Below are 22,237 nucleotides of genomic sequence, written 5' to 3'. Positions count from 1 at the left end.
ACCAAAATTCTGGACTCAGTTCACTGAAAGAATGGGAACAATGTTGAAGGATAGATAGAAAGAAGTAGTGGTTGGGTTTTTGATGGGAAGTATCTATTTTTCAGATATTGAAAAAACATTTTTGTTGCTTTCTGAGGTCATGAAAATTGAAAAGTACTGGTCAGTTCTGATAACACATTTCTGCAAATATTTCTTGGAGGTTGATTCCCTAAAATGGAAAATATTTTCTTTTGCTATTTTGAAAAAAGTAGATGTAATTAATGCTTTAACCAAAGTGTAAAATGCTTTAGTTTAATTTAACAAAAAAAAAAAAAAATGATAAACCAATTTTTTTACTAAGATTAAGGAAAGTGATTTTTGTATGCATATATGCGCATACATACACTAAACATTTGATAGCAAATTGTAATTATCAAGTGAATAATTTACATACTCTTTTACTTGTTTGTCATTTGACTGTGGCCATGCTGGAGCACCGCCTTTAGTTGAGCAAATCGACCCACTTATTCTTTGTAAGCCTAGTACTTATTCTATCGGTCTCTTTTGCCGAACCGCTAAGTTACAGGGGCGTAAACACACCAGCATCGGTTGTCAAGCGATGTTGGGGGGACAGACACACAAACACAGGCACACACACACACACACACACACACACACACACACACACACACACACATATATATATATATACATACATATACATATATACGACGGGCTTCTTTCAGTTTCCGTCTACCAAATCCACTCACAAGGCTTTGGTCAGCCCAAGGCTACAGTAGAAGACACTTGCCCAAGGTGCCACACAGTGGGATTGAACCCGGAACCATGTGGTTGGTAAGCAAGCTACTTACCACACCTTTTTATTGATATTCCATTTTGAAAATATACAAAAGTGGTTAGTTTTTCGTAGTTTGATATAGTGATGGTCATCAAACTGCACTAAATTACCCTGGAAATCTATGTCTTGCTTAGAATTATTGCTAACTTATGAGATTATTGTTTTGAAGCCTCAAGGTTCTCTTAGAACCTTCCTGTCTCATGTCTAATAATTTCTAATGGACCCTTTGTAACATTCTTAAACTTTGAGATTTATTTTTCCCATCTATAATGTTAGAAAGACAAAATAAAAGAGTAAGGCAAGCTTATTGTACTGAAGGGTAGCTCGATAATGTAATTTGCTTTTTATTTACATAATAGAAGGTTCAATGTTGGCATTAAATTTCATAATGGTTTTCATTTCAGTATCTTGCCACCGAATTAGTTTTTTACTTGTCTTATTTATCCATCTTTCATATAATTGAACCAAAAGATGTTAAATAGAATGTTGTTAATAGTTGGACACAAGCTGAGACTAAGAAAATTGATAACCATTAAACTTTTCTACAACTAAACGCAGCTCCTTTATCATAAATGTTTATTAGTGTTTCAGCTAGAATCTTTTTAGATTTAACATGAAATCCCTTTTTCATTTAAAAATATTTGGTTCTTATAACATGTTCCCTTTTCTTCTCAATTACAGTGAAGCTATTCGAAGTCATTGAAACAGATAAAACACTTTACCTTGTGATGGAATATGCCAGTGGCGGTAAATAGATTATTACCATTTCCTTGTTTGGTGAAGATGTTTGTAAGATTGAATGTATTTTAAAGTTGATCCTAGCATTCATAGTTTGATAATCCTTGAAATTTGAATGTTCCTTGTATAATTGGAAGATAAGTTGCCTTATTTTATTTTTATTAGAAGGGAAAGTGGTAAAAAATAATTTTTAACCTGAAATAATTTAATTTAGACATTAATGTATGAATTTTCTAATGCGAAAATGCAAAAATCAGATGTTTTGGGAATAATCTCTCACTAAAACTATATGTTTGGAAGCCAGACACCTAAAGAAACATCTAAAGAGATAGATATAGCAACTGAAGCCAGCTGCCATGCCTATCTCCTTGGTAGATTTCTTTAGTTGAGAAGAGACTGCAGTTGGAATCCTTCCCTAGGTAAAGACTAATTCGGTCTTTGCTGTCCCACTCAAGCAAAGCGCATAGGCTGAGGGATGAAATGCTTGTGACTCTGAGATAGCTGCTGATGATATGGAAGGGTTTCTAACATTGAGCTAACAAGGGACCAGAGGATAGTCAGATGGGGGGGGGGGTCAAATCAGGAGAATAGGGGTGGTGATCAACCAGTTCAAAGCCACAGTTATGCACAGCAGCCACTGAAAGCAAGGACTTGTGTGCTGGAGTATTGTCTTAAGGAAACAAGTTTCCTTTTGTCAGTTTTCCTAAGCATTTGGTCTTCATAGCCTTTCTTAACTGCCTCTGCAAGCTGGCACAGTACTCTTCATTGATGGTGTAGCCCTTTTGAAGATAATCAATAAAAACAATTCCTTTCGCATCTCCAAAAATTGAGGCTGCCAGTTTCCCTGCAGAGGAAATGACCTTGGCTTGCTTTGGAGCAGGTGAGGAGGGATGTATGGATTGTCACTTTGTCTATGGCTGAAAGTGATGAATCCAACACTCATCCTGGGTTAGGAAATGTTCGAGGAAACCAACTGGATCTGCCTCAAACAATGTCAGATTTTCCTGTGAAGTGATTAGTTTGGTGTACTTTTGATCAGGTATCAGAAAATGTGGTACCCACCAAGTAGAAACCTCATCATGCACAATTTCATTGTGCAGAATATTCTCAACTCAGTCATAGGATATGCTAATAGCATTGGCTATTTGATACATATAGTCAATCACTTATCATCCATCATCATGTGATGAACATGAATGTTTTTCTCAGTAATGGCAGTTGCAGGATGTCCAGATGTTGGGCCATCGTCAAGACTCTCTGTTAGCCTTCTAAATTCAGTTGCCCACTTTTGCACTGATAATAAAACTGGAATGTCATTCCATAATGTAGCAACCATGTCAATATGAATGTCATTGGGGCTAAATGCTTTTTCTGCAGGATCTTGATAACACTACAATGCCAAATTTTGTCCATTTTCAAGAGAACTCATTACCAGTTTTGAAGTCTTCTTTGGACAGTGGGCTGTCACTTTATCTGGAAAGAAACAATGCAGTTATTAATAAAAAAAGGTTGAAATAATGCATGCAAGATTTTACAGCTCTAGCATTACTCCTTCATAGTCAGCCTATGAACTTTCCAACCCACCCTCATTTATGTTTGGAGAAGAAATTGTCATGTTTTTTTTTTTTTATAAGAGTAACAAATAAACCATAAAATATATTAAGGTTTATGGAGGTTTATTTATTTTTAATTTAGATATCAGTTTGGCAGTCTGTATGAAAACTTAAATGAATGAAGAAGCATTGATGTTGTACATACTGTTGTTTGATACAGAAATGTTTGAACCTGGTAAAAACAAATTTCTGGGTTGCAGATTGCCAAAAGAGTTAGCTACTTACCTTCTTCTTGACAAGGGCATTTAGTTGTAAAATACCATCTTGTTCCCATAAATACAAATTATTAATTCATGAGAAAATTAAGATATGACAACATGGAAGAGCAGTGCAACTATTGTTGCTGGACGTTTGAGTTCATGTGATCACTTATTTGTTATTTTCCCCAGGTGAAGTTTTTGATTACTTGGTTGCACATGGTCGGATGAAAGAAAAGGAAGCCAGAGCCAAATTTAGACAAGTAAGTTGCACAAACTTATAGATCATTTTTGTTTACTATCACTAAATATTTTCTCAATGACAATTTTTTCTCATAATTCTCAACATTCTTCCATGCACAATATTGCAAGTAATGTTAGTTCTTTGTTAAAATGCAGTAGCATTATTGTATCTTCAATATTGTAGTAATCTTACAAATAAAATATCTCTTCCATCTATCTTCATTTGTTAATAATTAAACTCCTAGAGCCGAGTCATTTGATATGGTCATTATAAAATACTCAAAATTATTTTTCTTAAACTTTTAAACATAGAACTGTGATTATGTCAGTAATGTTGGCTCAAGATTTGAAATTGGAGCCTTTTATATTTCAGCTAAAATTTTTAAACATTTTAACTGAATTTTGCAGCAAAACTATTTTATACATTATCTGTAGATATTTGTGGTGTATTTTTAATATATTAATTTCTTTTTTAGTTTGCATGAATACAAAGCTTTTCATATAGTTACAGTTGTTTATAATTCAATTTGTTTCACTTAAATTACCTTTTTATGTGTTATTACTTTTCAAAATTTGATAAATATAAAAGTTTTCTTTGAACTTTTAGCATGCTTTGTATCATCTGAAATATATCTTCAAACATACAGATCTTCCTATTATTTAAAAGAGAATTAAGATTTCAAGAGAAGTTAATTTCTAATGGTGAAATGGAAGCAGACTAAATATTAACAGTTTGTAATTTGTTGCTAGTGTGTTTATAATGTTGGGGCAATCAAATGTGATGGAGTGTCTAACTCTTACATCAGTATCTAGTTGTAATTCCATTTCAGACAAATGATAAAATTTTTCTGACAACCTTCTAGTTCATGCTAGTATGAGGGAAGATTATTACAAACTTATAACATTTTTACATCACAATGAAAATGTTCCAAAAAATAAGTTTTGCTCCTTTTCTTTATTTATATTTTAAACTCGGAAGCAACTATATTTTTCATATCATTGGTTTTGCTCCACATAGATATCTATATTTTGTTTTCTTTTATGAATGTAATTTTCAGGAAATTATTTAGAGATTGTGTCTTTTAAATTTCTTAAACTAACAGGTTTTACTTTAATTTTTGTTATATAGATCGTGTCTGCTGTACAGTATTGTCACCAGAAGCACATTGTACATAGAGATTTAAAAGTATGTTTTTAAATAATGATTTTACTTTAGATAACTTCCATGAAAAATAAACTGCAACTTTTATTATATACTTAGTTATTGAAATGTGAATCTTCAAGATATTTAATGTTGCTTAATTTAATTATAATATCTAATTGTAGCTTTAATGTTTTTGTGTGTTTATGTTAGATTACAAAAGCATTATGTGCTTTGCTTTGGGTATCACCACACACACACACACACACACGCACGCATATATGCGTGTGTAGCAAAATAGCTGAAATTAAAATTGTCTGATTACAGACTGAGTACAAACACTTCTTCGGTGTTTGTCTTGTGCTGTTTGGCAAAATGCAATATTTGATTTGTCTTAATTTTATTGAAATGAAAATATGTCACTGCTAGTAGGCATGGTTGGCTGGTTAAGAGGTTTACTTCCTGATCATGTGGTTTCAGGTTCAGACCCACTGTGTGGCTCCTTGGGCAAGTGTCTTCTGCTTCAATCAAAGCCTTATGAATAGATTTGGTAAATGGAATGGAAACTGAAAGAAGCCCATCTTATATGAGTGTCTATGTACATGAGTGAGTTTGTGTTTACCTCCTGTTCACTAGTTCATAAACAATAGCTTCGTGATGATGGTGTTCATTTACAGTTCAACATGAAAGCAAGTCTGGGTTGTTTGGTGGACAGGGAGGTTATTACTTCAATTGGAAACAAGTTAGGTTGGTGACAGGAAGGGAATCCAGCTGTAAAAAAAACTGTCTCCACATACTCTTATCTGACATGCAAGCATGGAAAAAGTATGATGATGGTGATGTTGATGACACTTCATGAATGAGTATTAGTGAAGTGAAGAGCATCCAGTTGTTAGAATTTGGAAATGTTTAAATTTACTGTATATACTTACTCAGTTCTAACATTAGATGGTGGTAGATGTAATCAAAATGAGATGAAGTAACTAAATTTTTACATTTATTGTCTTATTAAGTATTTAAGTATGATTATCAAGGTACCTTTTCTTTGATATTATTTTATTTCATCTGCTTGTTATTTGTAATTGAAATGACTTTACCTAATTTCAGAGATCTTAATTTTATTTTTTAGGCTGAAAATTTATTGCTTGATGGTGATATGCATATAAAGATTGCCGATTTTGGCTTTAGTAATGAATTTGTTCCTGGGAGTAAATTAGATACTTTTTGTGGTAGTCCCCCTTATGCTGCTCCAGAGCTCTTTCAAGGTTTGTATTTTGGAGCTTCTAAAATTTCTTTTGTCTGATTTTGTCTCCTCATATTATTTTATAGAATCTGACAATATTAAACTGGCAATAAGGTGTTGCAATTACAGTTTTCCAATTGTTTGAAGTAAAATGCTACTTCAGATTCTTTTATGCTACAACTCTTTAATGAAATAAAGGTGGATGAGTTAGCACAGTACTAAAGGTCAAGTTTGTTGGAGTTCAGTTTTAATGAATCTCCCTATTGAATACAGGGTCAAAAGACTGAGTGAAAAGTTTTGCAATACTTTGGTAACTTATTTGCTTTATTTGTCAAATTGCAACAGAAGTAGCTTAGCATTCAAAGTAGAGGTCATCGTGTTGCATTGTCTGAAGCCACCTTTCTGCCAGTTCTTTGATCCCACACTGATACCAGTTCTTTTCCTTCAAGGCAAAGAACTCTTTCACTGAAGTTTCCACCTCCTCTTGATTGCTGAAATATTGTGAGAGCAGGAAGTGAGCTATGGATCAGAACAAGTATTAATCCAAGGGAGCTAGGTTTAGACTATAAGTTCCTGGTGTTTTTCTGGGTCATTCAAGCAGTATGAAGTCTTACATTGTCTTACTGCAGAAGGGCTCACTTTCTGTTAACCAATGCAGTTGCAAACATCTACTTGCCCCTGTGTAGTAACTCCAGATGTTTTTGCCGTGGTTGTGAAGATGTTGAATCACACTGGACTGTGAGATGCTGAATTCACCCGATAGTCTCTGAGTGCTACTCACCAGATTTGCCTCTATAGCTTGGAACAAGGCCTCAGAATCCATGTCCTTGCCTGATCGCTGAGGTTCCTGCAATCCAAGTGAAATTTCTTGAACTATCTGGTTACTCTACTGTGCTTTCATTTTTCACACAACAAATGTTTTTAGTTGCTTCCACAGTATTATGGCCCAATTCAAACGTCTAAAGTATAAGTTCCCGTATTAGACTACGTTGCATGTTCATCTGTGTGGCTTTCAAATTACATGCAGAGTTAAACAATGTGTATGTCAGTGTGCCAACTACCACAATACGACCAACCTCAGTGGTTACCTTCCACAGCTTGAACTGCTTTGGTCATTTGAGATACATGTCACAAACTAGCACATCTATAATATTGCAAAACTTTTGCTTCACCTTTGTAAAAGGTAGGATAATATGAAATTTCTCTTACAAAAATTGGCTTTATTACCCAAGACAGAAATCAGTATATTGAAGGTATTACTAGAAAGCAGAATAAGTTTATCTGCCAACCAAATATTTCTACTGTGAAGTGAGTGTATGTGAACAAATTCCACTTAACTAATTTAAGCTAGTTAAACTATGTCTTATTGTTTCAAGAAATTCGTTTTGACAACAATCTAAAATCTACTTGTGGCTGTTAAAATGCTATTTTGTAATTTTCATGAATATTCATTAGTATTATCAGTTCTTATATTGCACATCTTTGTAGTGATGACGGTAAATGTTACCAGGAAGATTCATTTAACTCTGATTAGAATTTAGATATATTGTTACTCTTTATTTCTTGACTACCTAGCATTAACTCTAATGCTGTTCAATCAATGTTGTCTAAAAAGTAATTATTATGAACAGGAAAACAACACTAATAATGACAAACAAGGTAGTTTTACTAAATGAGAACCACAAAGTTGTTAATGTCTGAAAAAAATTTTGCTATCTTTTTATTTAAGTAACTTTTTAATTTTTGATTGCTAAAATATTTTCATGAAATACACTTTTTTAGGTAAAAAATATGATGGTCCAGAAGTGGATGTGTGGAGCTTAGGTGTGATTTTATACACATTAGTTAGTGGATCATTACCGTTTGATGGTCAAAATTTAAAAGTAAGTATAGAGTTTGTTTATTTATTTTTTTAACTTTGTTTTAAAGTTGTGCAGTGAAGATTCTGTACTGTTTACTACAATGTGATGAATTCAAATCCTATTGCAGAATCTCTGTAAATCAGAAAATATTTCTCACCCAATCTGTTTAATTAAATACATACTCTTCTCAGTTTATGGTTGAGTGATGACTGCTATGAAGGTCATTGGCTGTAAAAATGAATGAAATAAAAAAAACATCCTTCGACTCAAATGACCCTAGGTAAAGGAATTGTTAAAATATAAAAGATAAAAAGCATCATCAGTGCTAACAAAAAATGGTTCATCTCATTGAAATCTAGTCAGGAAAGTACATCTGTGTTTGATTTTGGCTGATCTCTCCTTGACAACCTCTACTACAGATGATGTATCATAGAAAGTGTGAATAATTAAGTTGGCTTTTGTGAGACTGATCAGTTTGGATCAGTTAAAAGCTTTTAGTTATTACTTGGTGGTTGTTCCCAGAGTGGCTGATTTCAGCCCCATTTACAGAGGCCGGATTATATCAATATATTGTGGCATCTGCTCAACAGTCAGACTAAGTGACTAGCAGAATTGCTTTAAATTATATGTTCAGTCTGTTGAGGGTGTTCCCTGCCATCTCTCTTGTATATATTGACTCTTGAGTCACTGCTGTGGAAATGGTATTGTTATGAGGCATCCCAAGCACTGCGATCCAGGTGAGCTGTAATGATATATGATACCACTGTTGCAGTTTTAAAGGAATACAAAACTGATAACAAGAGCAAAAATTAATCCAGGCAAGTTCATGCCATCAGCCAGTATCATCAGGGATAGTCACTGATAGACCTGTCTACCAAGTTGTTTAGTGTTTGGTTTGATCTGGATTTCCATGTGGATAGGAACTGGGACAAAATTACAAGCATGTTGACTTGAAAGTGGGTTGAGAGGAAATTGTCTCTAAAAAGTTAGGCAGAGGTGAAAATGAAAAACACATGCATCACTTCATTTATATATTACTGCTTGATTATTGTACTTTATCCTATTCCTTATCAGACCGAATTATAGTATCTTCTCTTTTATTTCTTGTGCAAAGAACATGTTCTATTGATAAATTGGCCCTTCTGTTTGCCAACATTCTCTGTGCAAGGATTGGTATGCTGTGGTGAGCCTTTGTCAGCTACATCTTCCTTCACTACTCTTTCTTTTAACTGAACTACACTCCTGGGTCAAGTGAAGACGAGAGATGGATGCTTATCTTTGAGCACAACTAATAGTCTCAACACATCACTGTATCTGTTATTATTACAATTAAAATATGTCTACCTCATCTATTTCCTTCCTTCATATGTTTGCTAATCAGCAACAAATAGAATTCAGCAAAATTCAGTTGATATATAAAGATATCTATTTTGTTTTTCAAATATTTCTGAGTTTTATTATGCTTTTCTTTAATTTCTTGCTAGAATATGAGGCAAATATTTTTAACATTCTCACTTATTTTCAACCTCCAGGGTAACTTGGGATTTATATAAGGATGATTTTATATTACTCAGAACATATGAAATAAGGGCTAACTAAAGGTCTGAAAACAAGCATGGACACTTAGGACAAACTTATGAAAATGCAAAGGGTTAACATATCTTCAGGACATACTTTCCTTAATACTTGACTCAAATGGAAAGACATTTTTGTTACTATAATTTTTTAAATGTTAACTTCTGTACTGTTTGTGTTCAGGTATACAATTCTAGAAGCAAAATGGTTGTTAATTTCTTTTTATTATTATTATTACTGTTGTTGAATATTTTTCTTGGGTTGGTACAATAACTTGACAAAGATAACATCCTGTTATTAAAATATATTCACCACTCTTGATATTATCCTGAGAAATCAGAAATTGTATATGTATATTTGCAAGCACAACTTCATAGTTCATGTTTTAAAATGCCTGTGCATTATGTATTTTTTTAATTTAAGAGACGTTTTTGTTATATGTTTAGGTAAATCTGTTATAGCTTGAGGGCAAGCAAAACTATTTAATGGTGTTTATTAGGTCAAGTAGAAACAAAGGAAAATTTAATTAAGACATTTTATTAACCTTTTTGTTACCATATTTCTGTTGAAATACACTGTCTTAATCTCAGTTAATTTGGAAAATATTGAAGAATTTAGTAAAATAATGTTATTAAGCTGGTGTTAAGAAAAAAAATTAACATGAAATTTGTACGGGAAGTTTTAATTTAGATCACTTTAAAACAGGAAGTATGTATCATAGAATCAGGATCAGTCTCAGGCAGGTTGATATTAGTAAAAGTACTGGGTTGAGTAGTTTTTAGTAAATATATTCTTTAGTTACTATTTACTTACTTTTTGTTTGTTATGCATGGTAACTAAAATATCTCTGCCTGGTTAACTAAAATATTATTTTTAGAATTTGAAGAGAGTTACAAGCTCTTGCAGTCAACTTCTCATTCTTAGAGATCATTATAATCCATTAGAATTAGAATCCAAAAGACTACTGCTGAAAACTGAATTGAAAAACAAAAAAATTCAAATGTTTAAATGCAAAGATGATATGAAGTTTGGTGTAAGATTCAAGGGTATTAAAAACAAAAAGAAAGAACTTTTCAAATGAAGATTGAGTATAAAGAGAGAAATTTGTAAAAATTAGAGTACTGTGGTTTAAAATATTGTGTGTAAAAGAGAGAATTAAAAAAATTTTCTATCTAGGGATGACTGTGTGGTCAAGAAATTCTCTTTTGCAACTATATGGTTTATGGTTCAGTCCCACTGGGTTACCTTAGGCAGCTTTTATAACCCTAGGTCAACCAAAGTCTTGTGAGTGAATTTGGTAGGTAGATACTGAAAGAATCATGTAATGTTTGTGCATGTATATGATGTGTATGTATGTTCATATTTCCTTGTTGTGACATTGGTTGTAAACAAGTCAGTTATCATACCAAAAAAAAAAACTCAAAGAAAAGTCTTCTGTGAAAAACTTGTGCACTCTATGAGAAATATGTTGCTTGGAAATAGGGGAGGTTGACAGCAAGAAGAGCATCCAGTAATAGAAAATCTGTCTCATAAATTTTGTCTGATTCATGCGAGCATGGAAAATTGGATTTTAGGATAATGAAGAAAATTTTGCTAGATCCATGCAATTAATAGTGAATTTATTTTGAAACTTTGTATGTAACTGATACAATTTACATATACCAGGATAGCTTGCTATTATTATACTTGTTATTTTTTGTAGGAACTTCGAGAAAGAGTTTTACGAGGAAAATATAGAATACCTTTCTACATGTCAACAGACTGTGAAAACTTACTAAAGAAATTTCTTGTTTTAAATCCTACAAAGAGGGCTAATTTAGAGGTAAGATTTTAACTATATACTGAAAATATCTTTCTTTTATTAAATACCAACTTCTAAGAGTTTTGTTTTTTTAACTTTTACACATTAAAACTTGTGGTTCTGAAATATAGTCGATATCATTAAAATAATTTAGAAATATTGCTAGAACACTTGATCCTCTTAAAATTTCACATGTTTCTAATTAAATCTTTTAAAAATTTTAACTTGTAAAGTCATCTTTTAAACATTTAAAACAATACAAAACTTTACCATTTTGTAATTTGGTGTAATATCTATTATTATTCATATATATGTAAATTTTACATTTATAATTAAAGATTCAAAAATATTACAAGGCTTCATTAAATTTTAAAACTATTTTATTTTGCATGTTTTTTTAAAGTATGACATTAATAGTTATAATGTTTTATTTCTTTCTTTTTTTTTGTAACAATACTTTGTATATATAATCTTTCTTTTTAATATTTTATTTTTAAAATATTTTTTATATCTTTTTGAGTATTTGGTTTTGTTATTTATCTACTCAGCTCTGTTTTTCATTATGTAACTGTTTCTGAAGTCTCATCTGATTTTATTAACTGAATATCAATTACAATAAATTTAAGAGTAAACATCTAAATTTGATATATTTTACTCAGCACCATAAATGTATTAATAAAATTTATTCTTTTGATAGTTTAGCTAACTTTATCCTGATCAGTTATGTGGGATGTGAATCATAAGGTCAGAATATTGTATATTTTGATCTGATATAAATATTTACTGTTAATTTTAATTGGTTCAGTCAAAGATATCCTTCATTTACTTTTTAGCTTAAATTATTGATTCATAAGATGACATGACTACTTAGTACAATTTTCTTTAATTGCATATTATACAACAAATTTTAGTTAATCAATATTTTACATTGAGTCAGTCATGAATGAAGTGAACTCTTGTGATGCTAGACTAAGTGGATGCTTGATTTAGTGCTCAAAGCAACAATTTTTGATTTATCGTATCTATGAGGATACATATTCCATTTGCTTAAAACGTTATGGAATCTAGTGTCAGTCCTGAAACAGGTTTCCACTTGGAAGATAGAGGAAGAAAATGTTTTAATATCTGTGAAGAGCTTCTTTTGGTTTGCTATTTGGTATTTTCTCTCTGAAATTATATGTAAATGTGTGTGTAGCATATTTGCTCCTATTGAATACCAAAAGTTTTCTCATGCTATTCAAAATGGATTTTGTTACAAGAAAATGTATTTGACTTCAATTTAAATCGCATACTTGTGTGTGTACCTTGTCTTAACATAATGTGATTGTAAATGGGCATCACCAACCTACAACTGTTGTTTGTTTCCAGTCTCTCATGAGAAAATATTATTTGCCTGGAAACAGGTTAGGGTTGTCAACAGGAAGGGCATCTAGCTGTGGGAAATCTGCCTCAACAAATGACCCCTGCAAGCCTAGAAAAGCAAATGTTAAATAATGATGCTCTGGTTTTCAAGTACTGCTTTCTTCACTTTAGTTTGGATGTGTGTGTGCATGCACATGTTTGCGCGTGTGTGTAAATTTCTTAACCAGAATATGTTGGTCATGAAAATTCTCAGCTAAAGGATGTCCATTTTGTGCATTAGCTATTTTGTTTTTATTATCTTTATTATGAAAGAGTATGTGAATGCAGTTATTGTATGATAAACTTTATTTGCTTCTTATAATTCAATGCCATCTTCCATTTATAAAAAGTATATATATCTCTGAAAGTATTTTGGCAAAGTAAATGGGAGGGAACATCATGTGAATTTCTAGAGGCTCTATAAAGTTTCTTTGGAAAAGTAGTTATCTCTTTTTCAGTTAATTACTGGAGAAAGAAGTGTGTCTGCCAAGAAGAATGGTACCCTATCCAGAACATTTCTATTTCTTTCACTTTACACTGCAAAAATTATAAGCTGTTGCAGCCATTCATTGTAGATCGTAATAGGTTTTTTTTATTATCTAGGGGCTTCTAAATAAGCGTATTTATTTGAATGTGTATTCATTTCTGATATTGAGCATAATTGTCCAATAATCTAGAAGCATAGAATAGTTCATTCAGATGAAGCAATGGGGGAGACAACCAAGATACCCACTGTTTGATGTATGACACAGTAACTCATGTTTTGGAAGGTTCACATCTAGTCAGTTCAGGTTCGCTTTTCACTAACCCATCATTTACAAAATAGGTATGAATATTGTAAGGAAGTGAAAATACATATTCCTCATTATCTTGTAACAAAATCTATCTTGAATAGTCTTTGAAAATTTTCAGTGTTTAACTCCTTGACATTTAAAGTGACTATATCTGACCTAAATGTTCTACCAGTATTATGTTCAAACTGGCCAAGTTGGACCTCTCACATCCACCTAAAATTCCATTCTAAAAATAACTTATCATGTCATTGAAATCTTGAAGGTATGAAATAATGCATGATTAATTCAAAACAATGTGAACAGATAAACATTGCATTTGACAGAATAATCTAAATGCTAAAGGGTTAATAGGGACATGTTGAGGTTAAGTGTAGCACTTGCTATGTTTATATATATATATATATATATATATATATATATATATATATATATATATATATATATATAAACACGCACACACTCATTTAATAGTGATGGTTTAACCTTAGGACTCTTTCTATACAGTGGACTGATTGATGGTAATGCCTGTCATTTACAAGAGATTTATTCCACTTGTTTTAGAGAGAGAAAAAGTGCTTAGAGCTACTTGTGAAAGTGCCTATGCTCATTTACATACATATGTTCAATAAACGTACATTTAGCTTCTCTATATGAATAGACTAGTTTCCTACACACACACTTTTTGAACATGAAGGAAATAAATGTGACAGAAGGAAAACAGAAGTTGGTAGATGAGAGATCTTAAAAGCTTATTGTTAACATCAGCTGAAATAGGTTCTTTCTACTTATATTGTCCCTGAATTTTTATATATCTATCTCTAGTTAGATGTTTAATGTGAATGCGAGCAACTTGATCTGACAATTGTCACAAACTATCATTATTGATCAGAATAAAGTAGTTAAAAGGACATACAGAGAAATAGCTGAAAGAAAAGTAGATTTTTAATAAATCTTAACTTGAATTTTGATTGTAACTTTTAACACAAATGAGCAAACTCCTTTAATTCATTGATTTTCTTTTCTAATTGTTGACTTCCTTGTCATTTTGTCAGTTGTATATGCTTTATGTTATGACAAAGTTTTTTTTACACCATGTATATTGAAGTAATTTGTTTTTCACTTTGACCTGGATTATTAAATTTCTTTTGAAGTAATTTGACTCAAATAGTTTATTTACCTACTTTTTTAAATTAAAATTTTTTTTCCATTTTCTAAATTCATCTCTCTGTAGTCTCTTCATCTTTTCCTGCTCTTTCTGTCCTCATTCTTTCTACCATATGCTCTTTTTTCCCTTACATTTTATTTTTGTTTAATTTAATTTTTCTATTCCTCCTCACTTCCTTCAATAGCAATGAGTGAAAACATTTTTTTCCTAATTTTTCAAACTGCTAAATACATTTAATTTATTATGGAATTATTTTAAAATTTATTTACAGAAGCTGAGTAGAGTTCCTTTTGTTTCTTTTTGCATGTTTTTTTTTTGTTATATATAAATTTTATTGTAATATCTTAATTTCTTTCATTTACTTTTTAGGCTATTTTGTAGCAACAAATGTCACAAGTAGTTGCTTATAATTTTTTCTTTGTCTTTTCTTAAACCAGGAGCTAAGTAATTCTGTCTTATCTATTTGTAATTGTGATATAAGAATTTTTTATCAAGTGCTAAATGGTAGTGGATATTTATGTTTCAATGATTTCAGATTAAAAAAAATTACATAGCATTTAGTTAATCTCACTCAAGATTTATAAAACTAATGTTGATAGTAAGTTTTAGATCATATGATTGAAAATTAGATATGATGAAGTTAGGTTGACAAAGGACAGGCGAATGAATTTGAAGGCTGTATCTACAAACATTTGTTTATACTTCTATAGACTAGTAAATACTAGGTAGTTTGATTATAACAAGAACAATAACTAAATAATTCAAATAAAACCAATATGTTTACATAGATCCACATTTGTAAAGTGCTATGGCCAGTTGCATATTGTTGTTGCATCAAGTCTTTTGACCCTTCAAACTGCTAATCACCAACTGTGACACATTTGGTCAATCAAATGAGCTCTTTGTCAAACTATGATGAAAGTACAACTGTTGTTTGACATAACATCTGAATGCAATGACTAAGTCATCAGCTGTATATTTTGGAGTTCACTTCAGCCTCACAACCCTTTTATGTGTCAGTATTTTTACTAAAATCCTAAATTGTGTGTTAGTAGTATAGTTTCTTTCATATAATAAGCTCTTCTTAGAATTTGTAGATAAATATAGGTTAAAAAGTTTAAACAGAAGAGGTTTTGTTTAGTGCCATTATATAATAATATATTGCAGTTCTCTTGAGAATATTTTGTTTCTTTGTCACTAAGATCCACCACAAACCTGATGTGTGGTATGGATATCTATCTGAATTATACATATGCCTGCCTAGTCTTTAGAAACTACACAACAGACACCCACAAAATCACAAGTATTATTTGTCCTGTTATAAGGCAAATTGTGTTACTTTTATTTTTTAAGAAATATCCAAATTTCCCTTGAACCACACCCAATACCATTTGTGAAGAAAGGAAATGATGAAAGACCAAGATAAAATGGAATCGTATTAGCAAGAGGTAGATACATATAAAGTAAGAGAAGTGTGATAGTATCAGTAAAAGAAAGATTAAAAATTATTTGTGTAATGTCAAACTCTGTTTCTCTTTCTTCTGTCTCTCATTAATCTTTCATCTTCTCTGGTAGAATGGAATACAGAGAGACTAAGAGAAACACATAAATAGAAGGTCATAGACAGGAGAGAAAAGGAGAAAGGTGGTATCACATGAATGGAAAGGCAGAGGAGAGTGGTGGTGTGTTTTTATTGCTATTTTTTGTTGGATATCAGTGTTTGGATATTCTAGAAGTAGTAGCCAAATGGACATTTAATCACACCCTACTGCTTAACATATGCATATGTTTTGTATAGGTCAGCACAAGAAGTTTCACTTATCTTGACTTGTATGTATGTGTATATGGATACGGACACAAACACAAACAGGAAATAGAAAATGGCCTTATAATGTAATTTGAGAAATCTTTCTCAAACTACACCATCGTGTATGTAGATGTCTACATTCCAGCTAGAACTAGTAGAAATAGCAACCAAATTTTCTTTCTCCTTTAAATCACACCCTAGTCTTATGTTTGTAAGAATAAGCTGAGTAGAGTAACTTCTATGCAGTAGCTAGAGGTGGTTGAAATAACAATTGTATATTTTCCTAAATTAACACCCCACCATTTCATACTTGTGTAAGTCAACAAAGATTTCTATGTGGTTGCTCAACCTGCTAGAAATGGTGGTAGATGCATCACCCTTAAGATTCCCCATAATCTGGATGTCAATCATGTCAGGAAGATTTGCTAGATACAGATTTTTCCATCTGACTGTAATGTGTACTAAAATCAGCAATGGCTGCCTGGTATTTTGTTGATACTATAACTGAGCATCTCTGTGCACCTCTGCTAATATGTGTGCATGTTCATGTGTACATGTACATCTATGTACATATATATGAGAGTGTGTGTGTGTGTATCTATATATATCTATATATACAGAGAGAGGTAGGGGTGGGTGCATACGTGTGTGTCTATACATATATAAGCATACACTATGTATGTATGTGTGTTTGTATTATCGTTGATGATATCTTTTCATGTCACAAATTTTATTCCATTGAAATTAATGTTTTGAGATGGCTTATAAGTCTATTTTTGACTTAAAAGACTGTGCTAACAGATATATTGGAACCAACTGAGTCTAAGAGTCATAGTAGTTGGCCTGCTTTTCCCTGTTGATATTCTCTGTCAGCCTTCCCTTCTCGGCTACTTTCAAGGAAGTAGCACATTCTCGTACAGAGTAAATGATCAGATGCATCAGTAGTCCATGAGGAAGGTGTGTGTAAGCTTTCTTTGGTTGATCCTTGTATTGCCACTTCTGATTTCCAACTAAATGCATTTCTTCTTGCTATCCACCATAATCATGATACATATACGTATGTTGTCATCTTCACAAAAGATTCAAACAGCATTGTTTTACTAAAAAAACAACATTGGTGCTCTGTTCAGTACAACTGTTGAAATTGAAGGTTTTCTCTTCTCCCCATTACATTTTAACATCTTAAAAAAAATTTGAATAAAAAACACAGTGTATTCCATGCCTTCATTTACATCATCAGATTGCATCTTGCATATTGATGAGGATACTACCTTAATGAGAGGCAGTAAAGCAGAAGTCCAAGATCTCATCACCTGACTGTGATGAGCATCAGCAGTGTATAGAATGGAAGTCAATTTAGAAAAAAGCAAGATACTGATCCATAGCCACAATCAGAATGTAGTAATTAACATCATGCTGAATGGACAAAATCATGGAAAAGTGAATAACTTTAAGTACATTGGCTGAGGGCAGCAGCCCCATAAAAAGTTAAAAGCAAAACTTGATATAGTATCATCTGCAGTGATGGAGCTGAATGCCATATGAAAAAGTAGTTCCATTAATTAACCGATAAACCTCACACTGTACATGTGCCAAAGCTGGACACTCACAGCAGTTGAGGATGTATGCTTCAGAAGGCTTTTTTTATGCATCTCATATACATAGCACAAGAAAATCAACTTTGTTAGGCAGCAAATCACCAACTAATGCTAGCAAACAAGAACTCCTTGTAACAGTGAAACACTGAAAGCTCTCCTGGTATGGACATTTATCCAACACCATCAAAGACTGGCAGGGTTTCAACCCTATGTTCCTTTCATGTATAATGAAGGCTAGAAGCCAAAATGGATAAATTATAAGATGCTTGTGTACAAAGTGTGCTGTTGCATGATAGGGAGATGTTGGGCTTCAATGTAGATTTGCAAAGAGAGAAATGAAATGAGAAAGTTCTTCCGGATGAGTAGCATTAGTGTGGGTGAATGAGTAGAAATGAGCTGAGAGAAAACCCAAATGTAAGTAGAATCAGCTACCCATGCCAGCATGGAAAGTGGCTGTACTTGCTAGAGTAAAAGTGTGTGTGTGTGTGTGTGTGTGTGTGAGAGAGAGAGAAAGAGAGTGAGTGAGTGAGTGAATGAATGAATGAATGAATGAATGAATGAATGTACATACATGCAACCCTCTCATCAGGTACATGTTTGTAGATGTAAGAAAAGTTTGCTCATTCAAATTTCAGAAAGGTGGGATTCGTTTTTTTTGTTTTGTTTTTTGTTTCTTTTTGTAGATGGAATAAATTTAATTTATATAGTATGATGCCTTTAGTTCAATAATATTTTCCTTTTTATTGTCTTTTCCAATTTTGTTTATTATTTTATTTCAGAATAACTGGAAGGAAGAAAGGAAAATAAAGCCTAGTTGTTCATAATAGTAGTGTAGTGATGCATCCAAATTAGTTTTTCTCATTTGAAGAATTCTTCTTGGAATTTTAATATTAGCTGAAAGAACCAAATTAAAATGGTTATATAAAATAATTTCTACAATTGTTCAAATGTTGTGAAAGTGTTTGCTACTTGTTACACTGAAGAGTTAAAAAGTTTCTTGAAATATTTCCAAAAGTCTATCTTTTACCATTTGAAATGAAAACAAATACATTGATTACATAAGTAATAATTATTGCTCTATAACATATTGCAGTTTCAAAAAGAAACATTAATTCAAAGAACCTTTCAATTATACTACAGTTGTCTTGCATTAATTAGTCACTCCATAATTGATTTTGCTTTTATATTTCCAATACTGATTTGGATGCATTGCTACAAATTTGTTAATGATTGTTGTTGTTACTAACAATGGATTGTTCTCTTCCTTTCTGCGTAACAGACAATAATGAAGGACAAGTGGATGAATATAGGTTTCGAGGATGATGAACTTAAGCCTTATGTAGAACCACCACCTGACATAAATGATCCACTTCGAATAGGTAATTGTATATATATAAAAAAAAATGATGATCCTATGAGCTTGTTCAGATTTTGTTTCCATACCATGGGAGTGGAAGCAACAGGCTGAACAGGCATTATTATTCTTATCATCATCACTACCACCACCACCACCACCACCACAACCACCACCACCATTATGTTTACAATTACTTTTATTTGTCGCCCTGCTGATCTAGTGGCTGTGCTAAGGGACATCCTGCGAAGGTCTGCTGCTGCAGTGCAATATGTCTCTTTTCTCAGGACACCAGGATTCTTACAGAGAGATACCTGTCAAAAATCCTTTGCATGCAGTTTTTTTTTTTTTTATTATGCATTTTTTTTTTGTTTCAGAGCTTTGTCGTATTTGTTGTTGTCATCTCTAAGTGGGCTTTGTGGTTGTCTCTTCCACCCATTTGTTTGCTTGATTATCTTATTTTTTATGTGCTGAAAATCAGTTTGTCTTTTGGTCTACAGACCATTATGCGAGACCGCTGGATCAATGTTGGGTATGAAGATAAAGAATTAAAGCCTTACAAAGAGCCATGTAGAGACAAGCTTGATCCTAAGCGCATAGGTAAATCAACGTTATGCAACGTTTATCAAATATTTGTAACAGGGAAGACCTTGATTTTTCTAGCATGTTTGCTACCTGTCAGTAATAGTTCAGCTCTATATTCAAAGAGGGGTGTACAGTTTGAGGAGAGAAACTGTGTGTTCACCATTATTGAGATTATGCCCAATTTACTTTTAGCTTCAAGTAGATGTGCAGGTTTTTAATAATTAAACATTTAATGTAGTTTTAAAGAATTGTTAGACATACTTTGAAATCAGTCTGTAGTTGCCTTTTAAATTGGGAAAGTAAATAACTTTTTATAGAGCTTTTATGAATCGTTGAAATAGAAATAGCTAACAAGATTTCTCCAATAGAGGAGGAGGTTATTAACTTATCAGTATTGTTTAACATTTCATTGGCAGACCATGTGAGTAGAAAATTTATCTCACAATCACCTGATTCAGTATTCAATCCTACTATGCAGTTTCTACTGTTGCTTCAAGTTGACCCAAGCCTTGTAAGGGAAACTAGGTAGGTAGAAAGTGTATGGAAGCTCAACTGAGAAACTGTCTGTTGAATGGTAGATTTAACATCATTACTTGGCTTTCAGGTGCTTGTAACAGAGTTCACTCTGTTGCAGTTATTTTAGCTAGGTATTTAGTCTGAAAATAACCACACTTATGGTTTTACCCTTTCTTTCCTCTTGTTCCAGAGGTGTGCAAAATAATTAAATGTCAATAAGATTTGAAAATCTTGATTTGATTTCATTGAAAGAAAGCTCTTGAATTTACCTATAATATTAGCCAACTATGATGTTGAGGATTCAGAGATTGGGTTGTGCTCTCTTATCATGAATCCTTCATAGAATTTTGATTATTTACATTTGAAATTTAAGTTTAGCTTTAGAGAATTCATTTAATATATGATATACATGCTTTGTTGTATATAGGTGTGCATGTACATAATGTTTGTGGCATTATATGTATATATAAACTGGGAAATAGGTATTTCAACTATTATTTCACTTATTTGTTTACCCCTCTTTGAGCTGATGTACATTTTTACTAAAATCCTAATAACATGATTATGAAGATTCCCTGGTACAAATAGCATATTTTTCTGCTACTGCTTTATAAAAAAAAAAGAAATAATTTCAAAAGCTTCTTTGGCATTTAAGTTTCTTAAACACATTGCTTTTTAGATGCAAGTAATGTGGTTAATAAATGAACAATCACTCTTTATTTAATCCAGTTCCTAATATCACTTGCATGCTATGCATTCACTTACCTCTTGCACTTCTCTAATTTGCATCACTTTTTCATCTGTATGTCTTTATCTTGTCTTTCCATGGATGGCTGTTGTCTTGTTCAGTGTTTTGAGTAATTTCTTTGCTGGATGTAAATTATTTATACACCTTTTCTCATTTGCTAATTTGTTCTTTTTAAAAACTATAACTCATATTACTTAAAAGCATTCTTAGCAAATTCTGAAATTTAATTGAAACAGTGTAAAAGATATAGACTTTAAAATAAACGTGATGGTTAAAAGAATTAAATTTGGAAACTCTAATTTCTCTCAGAACACTTATTTCTTTGATATTGAATATATTTTATGGACTAGTGCTAAAAAAAAAAAAAGAGGGTCTATAAAAATGCTTTATATGGTTCAATTAACCTATGTCCAAAGACAGTCCCTAGTGTTTTGGAAAAGTGCACTGTTCATTTTACCTATTCAACATACTCAGTTAAACAATTAGTGTATAATGAGAATTCAATCATCAAAAAGGTAAATTAAAAATACTCAACTTTTTTACATATGTAAGAAGTCCAATTAATGAAACTTTTCATGTAAACCATAAAGAATAAAAAGGAAGAAAAAGTCAATAATCAGGAATAAACACTAAAGAATATTGACCATACTATAATAATTTTGGTGTGTCATACTTAATTAGCTTTATTTTAGCCAAATTCAAAAGTGTAATGAAAAAAAAGAAAGTAACCCGCATGCACTTTTGTTGTAGTTAACACAAATATATTCAACAAGTAGTTCTTGACAGTTTAATTTTTTTTTTATTATTAATAATGGATTATTTGCTTTTCTTTTTTTAAATTTGGGATCAAATATTTGTAGCATTTATATGGATGCTATTTGTGTTTTAGGATTCTGTTGAATGTTTCTGCTGGTGGTTTTGTTGGTTTATGTTATGTCACTTCCATAGTTTACTTTCTTAAATGTTTCTATATTGAGGGGAAAAAAAGCTATTTGTTTAGTAGCTTAGTAATAGGTTT

At 31.9% G+C, this 22,237-nt stretch overlaps 1 protein-coding gene across 1 annotated transcript in view; it reads left to right on the top strand.

The window, feature by feature from the left end:
* Window positions 1–21,097, top strand: part of LOC106869493 (serine/threonine-protein kinase MARK2) — a 94,518-nt gene extending 73,421 nt beyond the window's left edge. Inside the window, exons 5-11 of the mRNA XM_089360615.1 lie at window positions 1,520–1,585; window positions 3,579–3,649; window positions 4,759–4,815; window positions 5,900–6,035; window positions 7,796–7,896; window positions 11,153–11,272; window positions 19,871–21,097. Coding sequence (XP_089216741.1) covers window positions 1,520–1,585; window positions 3,579–3,649; window positions 4,759–4,815; window positions 5,900–6,035; window positions 7,796–7,896; window positions 11,153–11,272; window positions 19,871–20,173 — 854 coding nt within the window. The 3' untranslated portion in view covers window positions 20,174–21,097. The remainder of the gene's footprint in view (window positions 1–1,519; window positions 1,586–3,578; window positions 3,650–4,758; window positions 4,816–5,899; window positions 6,036–7,795; window positions 7,897–11,152; window positions 11,273–19,870) is intronic.
* Window positions 21,098–22,237: the final 1,140 nt, after the last annotated feature.

Source organism: Octopus bimaculoides, chromosome 11, assembly GCF_046866305.1.
Source record: "Octopus bimaculoides isolate indiv1 chromosome 11, ASM4686630v1, whole genome shotgun sequence".
Classification (NCBI taxonomy): domain Eukaryota; kingdom Metazoa; phylum Mollusca; class Cephalopoda; order Octopoda; family Octopodidae; genus Octopus; species Octopus bimaculoides.
The sequence above is the reverse complement of the archived record's forward strand: the minus strand, read 5'-3'. Positions and strand labels throughout refer to the sequence as shown.